Below are 14,211 nucleotides of genomic sequence, written 5' to 3' on the forward strand. Positions count from 1 at the left end.
ATTACATTGAACTATGATAGTCACTCACTTCATATTTGCTTAGAGAGAACTGTCTGGCATACCATAATCTTGTCTTTGAGCTACTGAAGTCCAAATAACAGGATTCACCTGATGGTACAGAAATCACTTTTTTTAAATATGAATGCTATTTTTGACACAATATTTCAGCCAATTTAAACAAAGTAGATTAAATAAATGATTTTGGATTATTCTTTTACCTTAGTTTTGTTCTTGCTAAAAGCACGTGTAATATATTTCATTATAGGTGCTGTATGTACATTTTCGTCTCTTCTTAAGCATAAAAATACCACAATATGTTTGTTATATTTAAGAAACATGCTCAGCGAACATACTTGTTTATCTAAAAATCAATTATTCTCCTTTGAAAGGGGCCTGGTGAAAAAGTGTATTGATTTCGGAATGCAATACCTAGTTCAACCACTGGGTGTCAATCTTACATACTGCACCTTTAAAATATTTAAAAACCACTAGAATAGTGTTATATTTTTTTGCTGAGTTATGTGCTTACAATATCCCAAATGTTTCAAAGAATTTTCAAATCCAGATCAATAAGCAATTTAAGCTACTGATGTAGTCTGTGTCTGTTTAATCAATAAAAAAATAGAATTCACTTCAATTCATCTTTATGCCCTTTACAATGTAGCTGGGGTCAAGGCAGCTTCACATAGAAGATTATAGTGAATTGAAACTGTGTTCAGTTCAGTTTAGTTCAGTTCAGTGTGGTTTAATTTTCACTACTGAGAGTCCAAACACTGAAGAGCAAATCCATCGATGCACAGCTCTACAAGTCCCAAACCATGCATGCCAGTGCAAGCCAGTGGTGACAAAATAAAAAAAAGACTTGGTCTGTGTCCTGGACCATCATGCTAATGTCTTAACACACCCTAAATTTCCAGTTTTCACTGTAAAAAATGCTTTTGTTTGTCTACTTTGTAATTCAAACTTCAAAAAGTTCTTAAAGAGCCCATATTATACATGAAATAGGGTCATATTTAGGTTGTAAGGGTCTCCAACAACAGTCTAATATGCATGCAAGGTCATAAAACACTTTCATGGTCTTATAATCTGCATTTATTTTTACCTAATTATCCCAACGACTCCCATATGAATCGTTCAGCGATTCATTTGTTCCCAACCCCCTCCTCAGCGCGAAGCTAATCTGCGCTGATTGGACCGATGACAGCCTGCTGCGATTGGTCGACAGTGACAGGCTTCAGCACGAGACAGAGTGAAATGCCCAGCTGGTAATCAACTATATAAAAGTAGTCACAGTGCACACGCGCTTCATAGTGTAAGGCTTTTTTCACACACACACACAACCCTCCTCAGAAGAACTGGGGAGATCGACGCGAGTCTCCTAGCCTCTCCCTCTCCCTCTCTCACACACACACACAACGCTCCTCAGAAGAACTAGGGAAAGCGACGCGAGTCTCTCTCTCTCTCTCTCTCTCTCTCTCTCACACACACACACACACACACACAACGCTCCTCAGAAAAACTAGGGAAAGCGACGCGAGTCTCTCTCTCTCTCTCTCTCTCTCTCTCTCTCTCTCTCTCTCACACACACACACACACACACACAACGCTCCTCAAAAGAACTAGGGAAAGCGACGCGAGTCTCCTGTCTCCTAGCTTACGATCGCCATAGCAACGACAAACGGCAGTGGAACGCGAGCTCACAAAAGCCTTTAACGTTAAATCCGTAAACAAAGCGGCATGCGTCGCGTTTTTAACGTGGCTTACATGTGATAAGAGAATATAAAGAGTAACCGCGTGTACTGTACCAGGTTAACAAGTAACAAAACACAATAAATACATAATTTGCAAGTTAAATGAGGCAACAATTTTAATCGCACTTACTTACACTAGTGGATAAACCTCAACCACTGACTCTTCACAGTTCACAACTCATCTTTGGGTAGAGACTGTCAATATTATCCATCTGAGCACAGCGTGACTTCATTCGACCTGCGGCGTCTGTGTGTGTGTGTCTAGTGTTTTTTCTGTGTTAGTGGGCGGGGCTGCAGGTTTCAAATCTCCCTGGTTTGCGCGCGTAACTACTGGCGAGGCTTGTGTTTCGTGGCTGCGTCATCGCGAAACACCTAATGACTCGTTATCAAGACGACTCGTTTGAAGCACTATGAGTCGACTCTTTTATAGATGAATCAATAGTTTTAAACACTGTACACTTACAGATTTAAGCCTTAGCTGGATATTTCACTTCACTTAGAGCTGTGTGACACACTACATGGAAGGGCATTTTCAAAAACCCATAATATGGGCTCTTTAAATCAAGAATCATTTTCAAGACGAGCAAAAAATATTGTCCTGATTTTTCAGAAATTCATTTATTCATTTTCTTTTCGGCTTAGTCCCATTACTAATCTGGTGTCGCCACAGCGGAATGAACCACCAACTTATCCAGCATACTTTTTATGCAGCGGATGCCCTTCCAGCCACAACCCATCACTGGGAAACATCCACACACACATTCACACACACTCACATACAATATGGTCAATTTTAGCATACCCAATTCACCTGTACCACATGTCTTTGGACTGTGGGGGAAACCGGAGAACCCGGAGGAAACCCACGCCAACAAGGGAAGAACATGCAAACTCCACACAGAAATGCCACCTGACCCAGTCGAGGCTTGAACCAGCGACCTTCTTGCTGTGAGACGAACGTGCTACCCACTGCGCCACAGCGTCTCCTTTTTTTCAGAAATATTATCTCATAAATAATTATTATTTAAGTCAATTTTTGGACTGCTGTCTATTAGATTTTCACCGACAGTGAAAATTAAGCCTTGTTTTAGCCAAGAGTTCTAAGATTTGACAGCTATTAGACATCTACTAAACACAAAAAAAAATAATTGAAATACAGATAGATAACACCCTAGGGCTTGGGTGACAACATATGTGTACAGCACATTTTAGCTCTTAAGTGGCTATTTAAAATACTTTGAATGTTTTATATTTTGTTACAGACAGTGTCATCCTGCAACTGTTTTGCAGCATATGAAATGTCCCAAACACTATTTTTAACTGTCCAAAATGGGAAAAAAAATGTTTTTACTTTCTGATAGTCAAAGCAAGTAAAAAAAAAATCTGTTATATATGAATTAAAAAATTTCAGGAAAAAGTGTTTTTTGGGAAATTTGGACCACGAGTCCTCATATATGGACATAATTTTTCTCTAAAAGTACATTGTATAAAAGATGATACTTAGGTTTTTCGTCTAATTAGGTTCTAATAAGCCCAAATAGCAAAGAGAAATAAAAAATGCATGTAAAAAACACATTGGTCCTTAAGAGGTTAAAGGGAGAGTTCACCTTATAATGAAAACCTTATAATTTTCACTTGTTCCAAACCTGTTTGAGTTTCTTTCTTCTGTTGTGAACAAAATAATTTTGCGCAAAAACCACTGACATTCATAGTAGAAAAAACTAATTACTATGGAAGTAGATTGTTACAGGTTTACAGATTTCTGCAAAATATTTTCTCTTGCGTTCAACAGAAGAAAGAAACTCAAAGAGTTCACTCAGTGAAGGCTGAGTAAATGAAGACAGAATTTTCAGTTTTGGGTGAACTGTCCCTTAAAGATTTGTGCTCTGTGGCATTATATATTGTGTACAGAATCTTACCCGGCCAACACGTTCCTTCAAAATCAAACCCTTCTCTGTTCTTCACAAAATGGCCTCCTTTTTTAGCTTCACAGTAAATTGACCAATCGGGATCCATCTTTATGTGCGGGTCACTAATAACAACCAACTAAACAAATAATAGAATTAATTTCATATACTTAAATATTAAACCAGTGTTTCTCAACCACGTTCCTGGCTGACCACCAACACTGCATGTTTTGGTTGTCTCCTTTTTCTGTCACATCCATTACAGATCTTTCAGTTTCTGCTAATTTCTGCGATGATCTAAATCAGGTCTGTTTGGATAAGGAGACATGGAAATGTGCAGAGCTGGTGGTCCTTCAGGAACATGGTTGAGAAACACTGTATTAAACAACTATAACTTCTTACATAATCCCCTACTATACCTTCCTGTTTTTCTTCATGAGGTGATGCTGTAGTTCTGCAGGATTAGGGAAACACTTGGAGTCCCAGGTGAAATAGCGCTTCCCATCTGTGTGCTCGATGTCCAGCCATATGACATCATATGGGATACCGTGGAGGTCAAATCCAGCATCCACTGCTTTTACATCGGCCTCGTCCTCATAGTTCCAGCGGCACTGGTGATAACCCAAGGAGAAGAGCGGAGGAAGAGCCTGGTAGCCTGTTGGCAGGGAAACACTAATTGAAATTCTGTATATATTCATAGCCATTGTTTTTGCAATGTCCGAGCGTGTGCCGGCATCAGAGTTGGGAAAAGTTACTTTTTAAAGTAATGCATTACAATATTGAGTTACTCCCCAAAAAGTTACTAGTTACGTTACTTTTTATAGTAAGTAATGTGTTACATTACTTTGAGTTACTTTTGATTACCTAGCTGAGGCTTGATCTCTTTCAGAACTTGTTTTTTCTTCTTTCTTTCTTTTTTAATAGAGGAGCTCTGCAATTAACAACACACTGTACAGTATAACCTACACCTACATTTACCTTTAAAAAAAACACATCAAAAAATTATGTTTAGGAAGTTATCTGAGAACTTCCTGACCCCAGAGCTCTACATGCCATATATACAGATTATTGAAAGTTTAAAGATATGTGTTTGCTACTTTTTTTTACTATTTGTCTTAAGTAAAATCACTGTCCATTGAGACTATAATCCCCTTTTCCTTTTCTTCAATGAGTTCAAAATAATGAACACATTCTCTCATTGATTGCATGATTGATTGTGACTATTTTAATTTTCAATTCAGCAATACATTTTTTAAAAAGCTAATTAATTAAACTAAAAAGTAACTCGCGTTACATTTTCAAAAAAGTAACTTTCAGGACTGGACAGAATACACAGACAGATAATGCTCGAACTGAAAGTTTATTTAGTAAGGAACAAAGGCAGCTGCCGTTCGCCGACCGCCAGCGGGAACACAGACTGGATTAAGGCAACAGAAATTCCTCCCTCGGGCCCTTTGGTGAGGAGAGGGGTTGAAGGGGCAGTATGAGGGGATAACCCCTGCAGCAGAGCGAGCGCTGGAGCAGGTGAGCGCAGAGGTGGAGGCTGGAATCATGTTAAGTTATAAAGTTATAAAGCGCGTGCGCCAGCGCTTATTGTAAGAGGCAACAGCTGAAACACAACAGATTGAGACACAGACGCTCAGATTAAACCTGACCTATGACAGTAACTCAAATATTATTACTTAATTTTGAAAAGTAATACGTTACTTTACTTATTAGTTAAAAAAGTTATATTATTATGTTTCTTGTAATGTGTTATCCCCAACACTGGCCACTTATTTTCATGACTTTTTTAAAGATTCTGAGCAACACAAAATCGATTCATACTGGCCAATCTTGCTGTTCATCATTCTCATATTCTTTGGGAAACATTTTTGTCAGTGCTTTCTAGTTTTTGTGTAACACATAAACAAATTGAATGGCATGTGAGTGACTACATTTCCATGGACATCAGTAATCAAATTATTTGCCCTAATCTGAATAAGACAATATTCTGATTAAGGTGTTTACATGAGTTGCTTTTTGAATGTTCCCTTCATGATCCCATTTTACATGTTATAGCACATAATTAGATTAACGTCGTTGTGTCACCACGCTATTTTCCTCTGGAGTTTCATGTAATTTCAAGTGTTTCATTTTTAATTTGTCGACTTTAACTGCAGTTTAGAACTTTCACATTCATTCAGGAACATTTCATGATTGCTGGAAGAGTGTTTTTAATGGAACTTCATGATGCGGGTGTCTGACTCGGTAGGTGCAGAGAATAGTGTTTTTTGAAAAAAGCATTAAAGTCATTATTCTTAGGTGTAAATTGCTTTCAAAGTATTTTTGACAGTTCAGTTTTAGCAACCTTCATGTTTACAATTGTGCTCCCTTCGCAGTGCACTTTAAAAACATTGATGTCATTTTAAACACAGTCGAGCGGAATTTATGTTACATCTCCAAAGATAATATATTTTTTACAGTCATTGTTCCAAAGCTTGTGAAAACAAAAAACATAGCACACGTTAATACCTTTATTTTATAGTAGGTTATTTATTAAGAAATGTAGCCTACTGTATATGACATGGGCCTGTTGGTTAAAACATTTCTGCAGGGGTTCGCGTGTCTCAAATTCTAAAAGTAGACTTTTCCAAAAATGTTATTAAAAAAATAAAATAAACAATATCATACTTATTATTATTAATAATAATAATAAATAGTAAAAATAATAATAATCAGCATCATTATTATTAAAAATAGGATTTTTTTCATTTGCTAATAAATAATAAATATTAAATTTCATTTCTTAATAAACAGCCTCATTATTTATTGATTTATTTGATTTATATATGAGATTAGAATATGTGTTAGCTTTTGTAAGTGATTTTATGTTTTAGAATAGACTATGGAATATTCTCAATAACATTGTAATGGAAACATAGGTCTTATATGTGCTATTTACATATTTTTCAATTAATTTGGAAAACGAGTGTGCGTTTTTTATCAAAACTAATATTCGATTTTTTTTTAATGCGTGTGTGTGTAAAACACAAATAAATTAAGGGTTTTTTCTATAAATTAAGAAGTTGTTACTCCACCCCGTTTAAAACATCATTATGGGGGTTTTACATAATAACTAACGTGGTTCAAATGATGGATCTGCGACAGAGAAACTACAGGTTTTAGGAAACACTTGTCACTAAATCATTCTTTTCCCAAACGATGCATCGTACTATGATAGTTCAGCCGCGAGTTACGTCGTTGTTTGGGAAACGCACCCCAGGAGTCTCATTTATAACTTTCCTAAAAGTGAACGTACGTGAATTTCTTTTGATTCATTTATTAAGAATCATGGCTTATATGATGATTTAAAGTGGTTTTAAGCCAATTTGTTAACGTACAGTTTACTTACAGCTGCACTTTTTTTTTTTTAAGATCACAACCTTTGCGTGGGAATTGGCATACACACATTTCCATACATATTTTATGCATATTCCATGTTGATAAACGAGATCCCAGATCAATGATGTCTTCAGCAACTATTGGTCAAAAGAAAAAAGCAATTGTACCACATTTCAAGTAACTGTCTAGGAAGTTATTGTTTTTTTAACTTCATATCATCTTTATTTGCACAATTTTGATGTCTGCTGCTTTGCTTGTTCATTATTTTCTCTCTGAGGTGCTTGGTCCCTTAATCTCTGCTTGAAGCTATAATTTAATATATTAAAAATAAATTATAAATTGGATGTCTTGCACTTAAAATGGCTTTCTTCAAAATTGCAAAATTAATTGGCTATGTTTATATCTTAACAAGGATAATTTATTTAATATTTAAAAAATATTATATATGTTTTTGGTCCCACTTTATATTAAGTGGCCTTAACTTTTATTTGCACTTGCATCAAAATATAAATACAATGTACTTAATGTGTTCATAATGTATCGCAGAACACTTCTGGTGCTCTTGAGGGGGGATATGGGTAAGGTTAGGGAAAACTGTGGTGGTATGGGTAGGTTATAATAGGTTTAAGGAGGAGTTAAGGTGAAAGAAATTATAATTGTAAAAACACAAATTAATTATAGATTTTTTACATGCAGGTATTAAATCAAGCATAAGTACGATGTAAAACATGTATTTACACAATAAATACATTATAACAAACTACTTTATAAGTACATATAAGTTAAGACCACCTAATATAACGTGGCAGTTTTTTAATTAAACAAAAAGGAAATAATGATGCTCTTTAATGTGTTTTCAGTGTTTTTAATAACTGTTAACATAATTTGGGAAATGGAACCAACCTGTGAGCTGAGCATACTGAGAGAACACCTGGGCAGCTGTGGGTCCCAGCAAAATGAAGCAGTCGATGGTGCCGCTCTCTGACATCCATCTCACATCAGTCCGATGTGAGATTCTGCTTTTCTTCCCTGGTGGTTCATCCTCATCCTGCTCAGATAAAACAATGTACACAAATAAATCAACTGACACAATACACATATGAAAAGGTAGATTTTTTCAGTTTGTACACATTTATTTATTTTTATGTTTTAACAGTTTTAAAAAAGACAATTTTCATTAGGGAATAAACAAAAGTAATTGTGACTTCTGAGACATTAACTTAGAATATAGACTTATTTTTTGATTTTGCATTGTAAGCTTACATCTCTATGTGATGCTCAAGTTCATTATTAAAGGGATAGTTCATCCAAAAATTTTAATTATCAAAAAAAAGATCAAGTGGTTCAAAAATGTTTTATTCTGCTGAACACTAAAGACGATATTTTGTGGACAGCTGAAAACTAGTAACCACTGACATAAGCCCCTTTCACACAATGATACCGCTAAATATCTGGAAAATTACCGGATCGACTTTACCTGTAAATTCAAAAAAGCGCTGTTCACACTGGCAAGAACATTCCGGAATTTTTTTTGGAAAAGACTATTTACACATCCATTTCAAAATACTGGTAAATTCTGACATCACTAACCAGACATGGCCTCTAAACGGCTGCGCATGTATTTGTAAACATAGAAGGGGTCTGGCTTTTGTTGATGGTTTCACATTTATTTAAAGCTTTAGCATTCATCTAGTTGCTTTTGTCCCAGAGACATCCAAAGGCAGAAGCGCAAACCAAATCTAAATGTTTACCCGATAGACTACCTTACAAATTCTGTGGATAAGTATTGTGAAAAAACTTAGATGAAAACATACGGAGATGTACGTAATGTGTGTGTGTGCTGGCGCTCACTGGAGCACTCCTACACTTCACGTGCACACGCGTCAAGCAACTGAAGCAGAGCTTGAAGGTAAACAAGCATTTTACATTTTATCGTTTATATTTTTTAACAGTTGGCATTCAGAAGAAACATAGAAATGTTATCTGACTAACATCTAGCAGTTAAATTTGTCAGGAAAATATTTAAAGGCTTTTTTTTTTCATAAACAGCGCGGATGTGATTGTGTCTGAATGTTCTTATTGGCTGGAGTACACGTCTCACGTCAGCACGTTCTAGCCGTAAACGCACTTTTTACGAAAATTTTCCTTCAGCGTTCACACAGTGCAGCATTCCGGCAAATTACCGGTGATGTTACAACTTCTCTTTCTGGAAAACTGCCGGAACAAATTTACCTGTATTTTCAAAAAGGGCCTGTTCATACATACAGACCTTTCTGGAAAATTGCCTGTAATTTTCCGGAAAGGTCTGTATGTGTGAAAGGGACTACAGTGTCACAATCACCAGCGATTTTATCCTTATAGATCACTGAAGAACAATCACTATCGCACGAAGTACAATCCTGTCGACATAAGAACTACAAATCCTGTCATGTACCACACACACACACCTGCTCCAGTTCTTCTTTGATTACACACACACAGACTTTGCTGAGTCTTGTTGGTTTCTAACCCTATAACATTATAAAGCGTTTCCTGTTTTGACCTTTGCTTTGTTTATCGTTTATCCTGCCTGCCACCTGTGCCGACCACTCACCTGTTTTTGACTACGATATTGGATAACCTGTATGCTTGTGTTGCTCTGGTGTTTGTCCATTGCCTGCATGACTATTCTTTGTAAATAAAACTGCACTTGGATTCGTTGTCAGCATCGGTGCGTTACATATAGCAAGAAAAAACAAATACTATGGAGTTAAATGGTTGCAGGATTCCAATGGTTACAGGATTTTTCAAAAGAACTTATTTTGTGTTCAACAGAACAAACAACTCAAAACAGGTTGGAACAAGTAAGGGATCTGTGCTGTAAATGAAGACAGAATTTTCATTTTTGGGTGAACTATCCCTTTAATTGCTATCTCGCAACTCTAAAATGCATTTAGCAATTCAGATTTTTTTTTCAGAATAGCAAAACGCAAATTTTAAGTTAAAAACCCATTTACAAGAAAAGATCAAAAAGGTCAAATAATTATTACAATATTATTACAATATAAAACTTTGCATTGTGTAATTTCAGTACCACCAGTGACACCAAACTCCACCTCATTTGGCTTTGTGTTGTACTTGACATCAACCAGAGTCTCAGATGCGTTCAACCAAAACACCCCAGCTGTCCTTTCTGGCTTGTGAGCGAGCAGAAGAGGGACAGAACCATAAAGGCCCAATCTGCTATTTATGTCATAGCCAAACACATCCAAGTTGTACAGCCGATACGCTTCAGAGACACTGAGAAGCAAAAGGAGACATTGGGTTTAACTCCTACATCACTGCTCAACTCAAACTGTCCTCCAATAGTATAGATTAAAGCCTCAACCACATCAGATATTTATGAAGTGCACTACTATACCTTGTATCCTTCAACAGCAGGGTATCAGCATGTTCAGGAAGACCATACGTATGGTTGAACCCATGCAGACTTAAGTCCAGACCCACAGAACTAGGACCTGAAATTAAAGGCACAGTATGTAATTTTTGCCACTAAAAGAAAGGAGGAGTGTTTTCCACAAACACACAAGTGTTATCCATTTATTTATAGTTGTGAATTGTATTATGAGATGTTGATCCCTTCTGTGTCGACTTTTAATGTTCAAAATTCACCTCTACAGTTTAACAAAGTGACTTTTATTGACATTTCTAGTAGTTTGACATAATATTGTGTATAAGAAATAATATAGAGAGAAATAAGTTTGTAAAATAACAATAAATGTTTATTGCAAGGTTTTTGCACCGTAACAACACCAACACAGACAGTATATCACTTTAAACTGTAAAAAATGTTAATGAAGGTCACTCTTTTGAACTTTTCAAGGATAAAAGTGTTGGAAGAAAGTTCAAGGTCACATAAAGCAATTTAAAGTCATAAATAAATGGGGGAAAAATAAAATAAAAACATGATTCATAAAATATGAAAACTGCTAATTTACGGGTATTTTTCCCAGTGAAATTTAAAGTTATGCACATGCGGATTTTATATTTTATACTTAAGCGTGGTCTTAATATCAGTCTTTAAAAAGAAGTGTAGTAATACACCATTCACACAGTTCACTTTAAAATCTAAGCATCTCTCTGATGGTTAACTTCTTTGAGATTAAGATGGAAAGTCCTGAACTGGTCCTAAAATGAAATTCCAGATCAAACTGAATTAATATTGTAAATGATTCTGCCAACCAAAACTATAGCAATAACTATACTGGCATCCACACCATAGACTTAAGATTATGGAAAGCATTTCCTTGTTTGATAGGAATATAAAGCCCAGGTATGACCACTGCCAATCAATGACATCAATGAGTGTCTGAGTTTGAGCTCTGGCCAAAGTCCAGCAGACATACAGTAACTGTAAGCACACTGTTTTGACTCCACACCCTGTTATTAAAGCATCAAATACTAACTAAAAGCAAACTTGTTAGAGACCAGAACTTATGTAAGCACCACAAGAACCTGATATAAGAACCACCTAAAATAAAATGATATGGAAAAAACATATATTAATTGTAATAATTAGTTATTTTATTTACTTACATCTAAAAAAGTACTACTGCATTCAAAACAAAAGTTTGTATTTACAAAATTTATGTAGGTGTAATGTTAATTTGTTATATGTATAAAATACAAAATTATACAAAAATACAAAATTCATAGAATCCCATAGATATTTAAATTGACAAATCAAATTATATATATATATATATATATATATATATATATATATATATATATATATATATATATATATATATATATATATATATATATATATATATATATTCATTAATTTTCCTTTGGCTTAGAGCCTTATTTATCAGGGGTCACCCCAGCAGAATGAACCGCCAACATATGTTTTACTAAGCGGATGCCCTTCCAGCTGCAACCCAGTAATGGGAAACACTCATACACTCTCGCATTTACACACACACACACACACACACACACGCACACACACACACACACACACACACACACACACACACACACACCATATACCATGGCCAATTTAGTCTATTCAATTCACCTATTATATACAATTCACCTAGAGGAAACCCACACGAACACCTGGAGAACATGCAAACTCCACACAGAAATGCCAACTGGCCCTTCCGGGACTCGAAACAGCAACCTTCTTGCTGTGAAACGTCAGTGCTAACCGTGCCACTGTGCCGTCCAAATTATATATAAATATATAAGAAATTCACGAATATATATAGCCATATGTGTATTTATAAACACATAATACAAACAAAAGACAAAAGAAACACTCTAAACGCTCTTTGTGTGTCTGAGATTCCATTATTCCAAAATAATGCTTGCAGTGCTAAATTGTAACTAGAGTGGCCAAGCACTGATGCAGAGGTAGCAGAATCAAATCAATGAATATCTTACAATATTAACAAGCTGCTGCAAGATTTCTATATATGTTATTTATATTTCTATATATGTTTCTCCTCTTTATTTGTAGTGTAAGCGCTTACAGAATATGACAAATCAGTATATATATATATGATACAATAAACCTATATAAAGCCTGATTCCCATTGATACGAAGCTCCAAGAACAAATTTGTGCACCAAAAAAGCTGTAAAAAATGACTTCAGCTAGTACAAAATGCAGCGGCCAGAGTTCTTAAGAGGTCTAGAAAATATGATCATATCACCCCAATTTTATCCTCCCTACACTGGCTGCCTGTTAAGTTTCATATTGAATTTAAAATATTACTACTTACCTATAAAGTTTTAAATAATCTTGCTCCTGTTTATCTAACCAACCTTCTCTCTTGCTACAATCCAACCCGCTCTTTAAGAGCTTCTGGTAGTACCTAGAATAGCAAAGTCGAGTAAAGGAGGTCGAGCCTTCCCATTTATGGCTCCTAAACTCTGGAATAGCCTTCCTGATAATGTCCGAGGCTCAGACGCACTCTCGCAGTTCAAAACTAGATTAAAGACCTATCTCTTTATTAAAACATGAATGTGCTCCACACAGGTTTCTGCATCTTGTTTATATACACTATGAACAGCAGCTACGCTAATTATTCTCTTTATTCTCTATTTCCACCTGGGGATACTCATCCCGAGGCCCTCAGACTATGCAGCGCCGCTGATTCGATCCAAGACCAGCGACGAGATGATCCCAAGGTTTCCATATCCTGGACCAGGTCGTATCCTGAGCTGCTACTGTGGTGGTCATGGAGGAGTGGAGATTATGAGACGCTCCAGGGACAGACGAGTCTTCGCTGAGGCCCAGCTTCCAGCCTCTGGTGCTTTGACTGCAGCTCTGCACAAGACGTTTGGCCATTGAAGAAATGGTCGTGCCCAACTGAGCCTGGTTTCTCTCGATGTTTTTTAATTCTTCACTTTCGCCAAATGGTGAACTTTTTTCCTCTCCGCTGTCGCCACTGGCTTGCATGGTTCAGGATCTGTAGAGCTGCGCATCGATGGATTTGCTCTTCAGTGTTTGGACTCTCAGTAGTGATTATTAAACCACGCTGAACTCAGCTAAACTGAACAGAACTTAAATTCTGAAAACTGAACTACACTGTTTCTATTTACTATGATCTTCTATGTGAAGCTGCTTTGACACAATCTACATTGTAAAAGCGCTATACAAATAAAGGTGAACTGAATTGAATTGAAGTTGAATGAAGATCTCAGGGGATTGGAAGAACAAGAGGGGAGACATTAATAACAGAATTTTCATTTTTGAGTGAACTAACCCTTTAATAGTTTGACTACTAAAAGGTTTTAGATTTTCATGTTCATATGCAGGGTTGTTTCGATGCTTTGTTTTTGTCATTTGTAATTTTTGTTTTTGTTTGGATCATTAAAAAAAAGAAAAGTAAAGCGCCTAATACTTCGTCATGTGGAACTCGTAGAGGGGAAAAATTACTAGTTTTATTATTTAGTTTGGCTTATATTGCATTCATTTTAGCTTCATTTTCAGGACATGTAAGGTACACACCAAGAGGCGATAACAATGTTTATTACAAGTACATGCTGCAATTGAGTTGTGTTGCTATAGCTACAATCCAAGGTGGAAATGAGACTTTATATACAGTTGAAGACAGAATTATTAGCCCTCCTAAATTATTAGCCTCCTGTATATTTATTTCCTCAATTTCTGCT

The 14,211-nt window shown here is 36.0% G+C and overlaps 1 protein-coding gene across 5 annotated transcripts in view; it reads right to left on the reverse strand.

Annotated features, from left to right (window-relative positions):
• Nucleotides 1–14,211, reverse strand: part of ganc (glucosidase, alpha; neutral C) — a 34,206-nt gene that overhangs the window by 15,047 nt on the left and 4,948 nt on the right. For all 5 annotated transcript variants that reach the window (XM_056476843.1, XM_056476841.1, XM_056476840.1 and 2 more), the window contains 6 exons: nucleotides 10,443–10,539; nucleotides 10,138–10,321; nucleotides 7,946–8,090; nucleotides 4,078–4,313; nucleotides 3,671–3,797; nucleotides 29–108 (listed from right to left, as the gene is read on the reverse strand). In XM_056476843.1, the coding sequence (XP_056332818.1) occupies nucleotides 29–108; nucleotides 3,671–3,797; nucleotides 4,078–4,313; nucleotides 7,946–8,090; nucleotides 10,138–10,321; nucleotides 10,443–10,539 (869 nt within the window). The remainder of the gene's footprint in view (nucleotides 1–28; nucleotides 109–3,670; nucleotides 3,798–4,077; nucleotides 4,314–7,945; nucleotides 8,091–10,137; nucleotides 10,322–10,442; nucleotides 10,540–14,211) is intronic.

This window comes from Danio aesculapii, chromosome 17, assembly GCF_903798145.1.
Source record: "Danio aesculapii chromosome 17, fDanAes4.1, whole genome shotgun sequence".
Taxonomy (NCBI): Eukaryota; Metazoa; Chordata; class Actinopteri; order Cypriniformes; family Danionidae; genus Danio; species Danio aesculapii.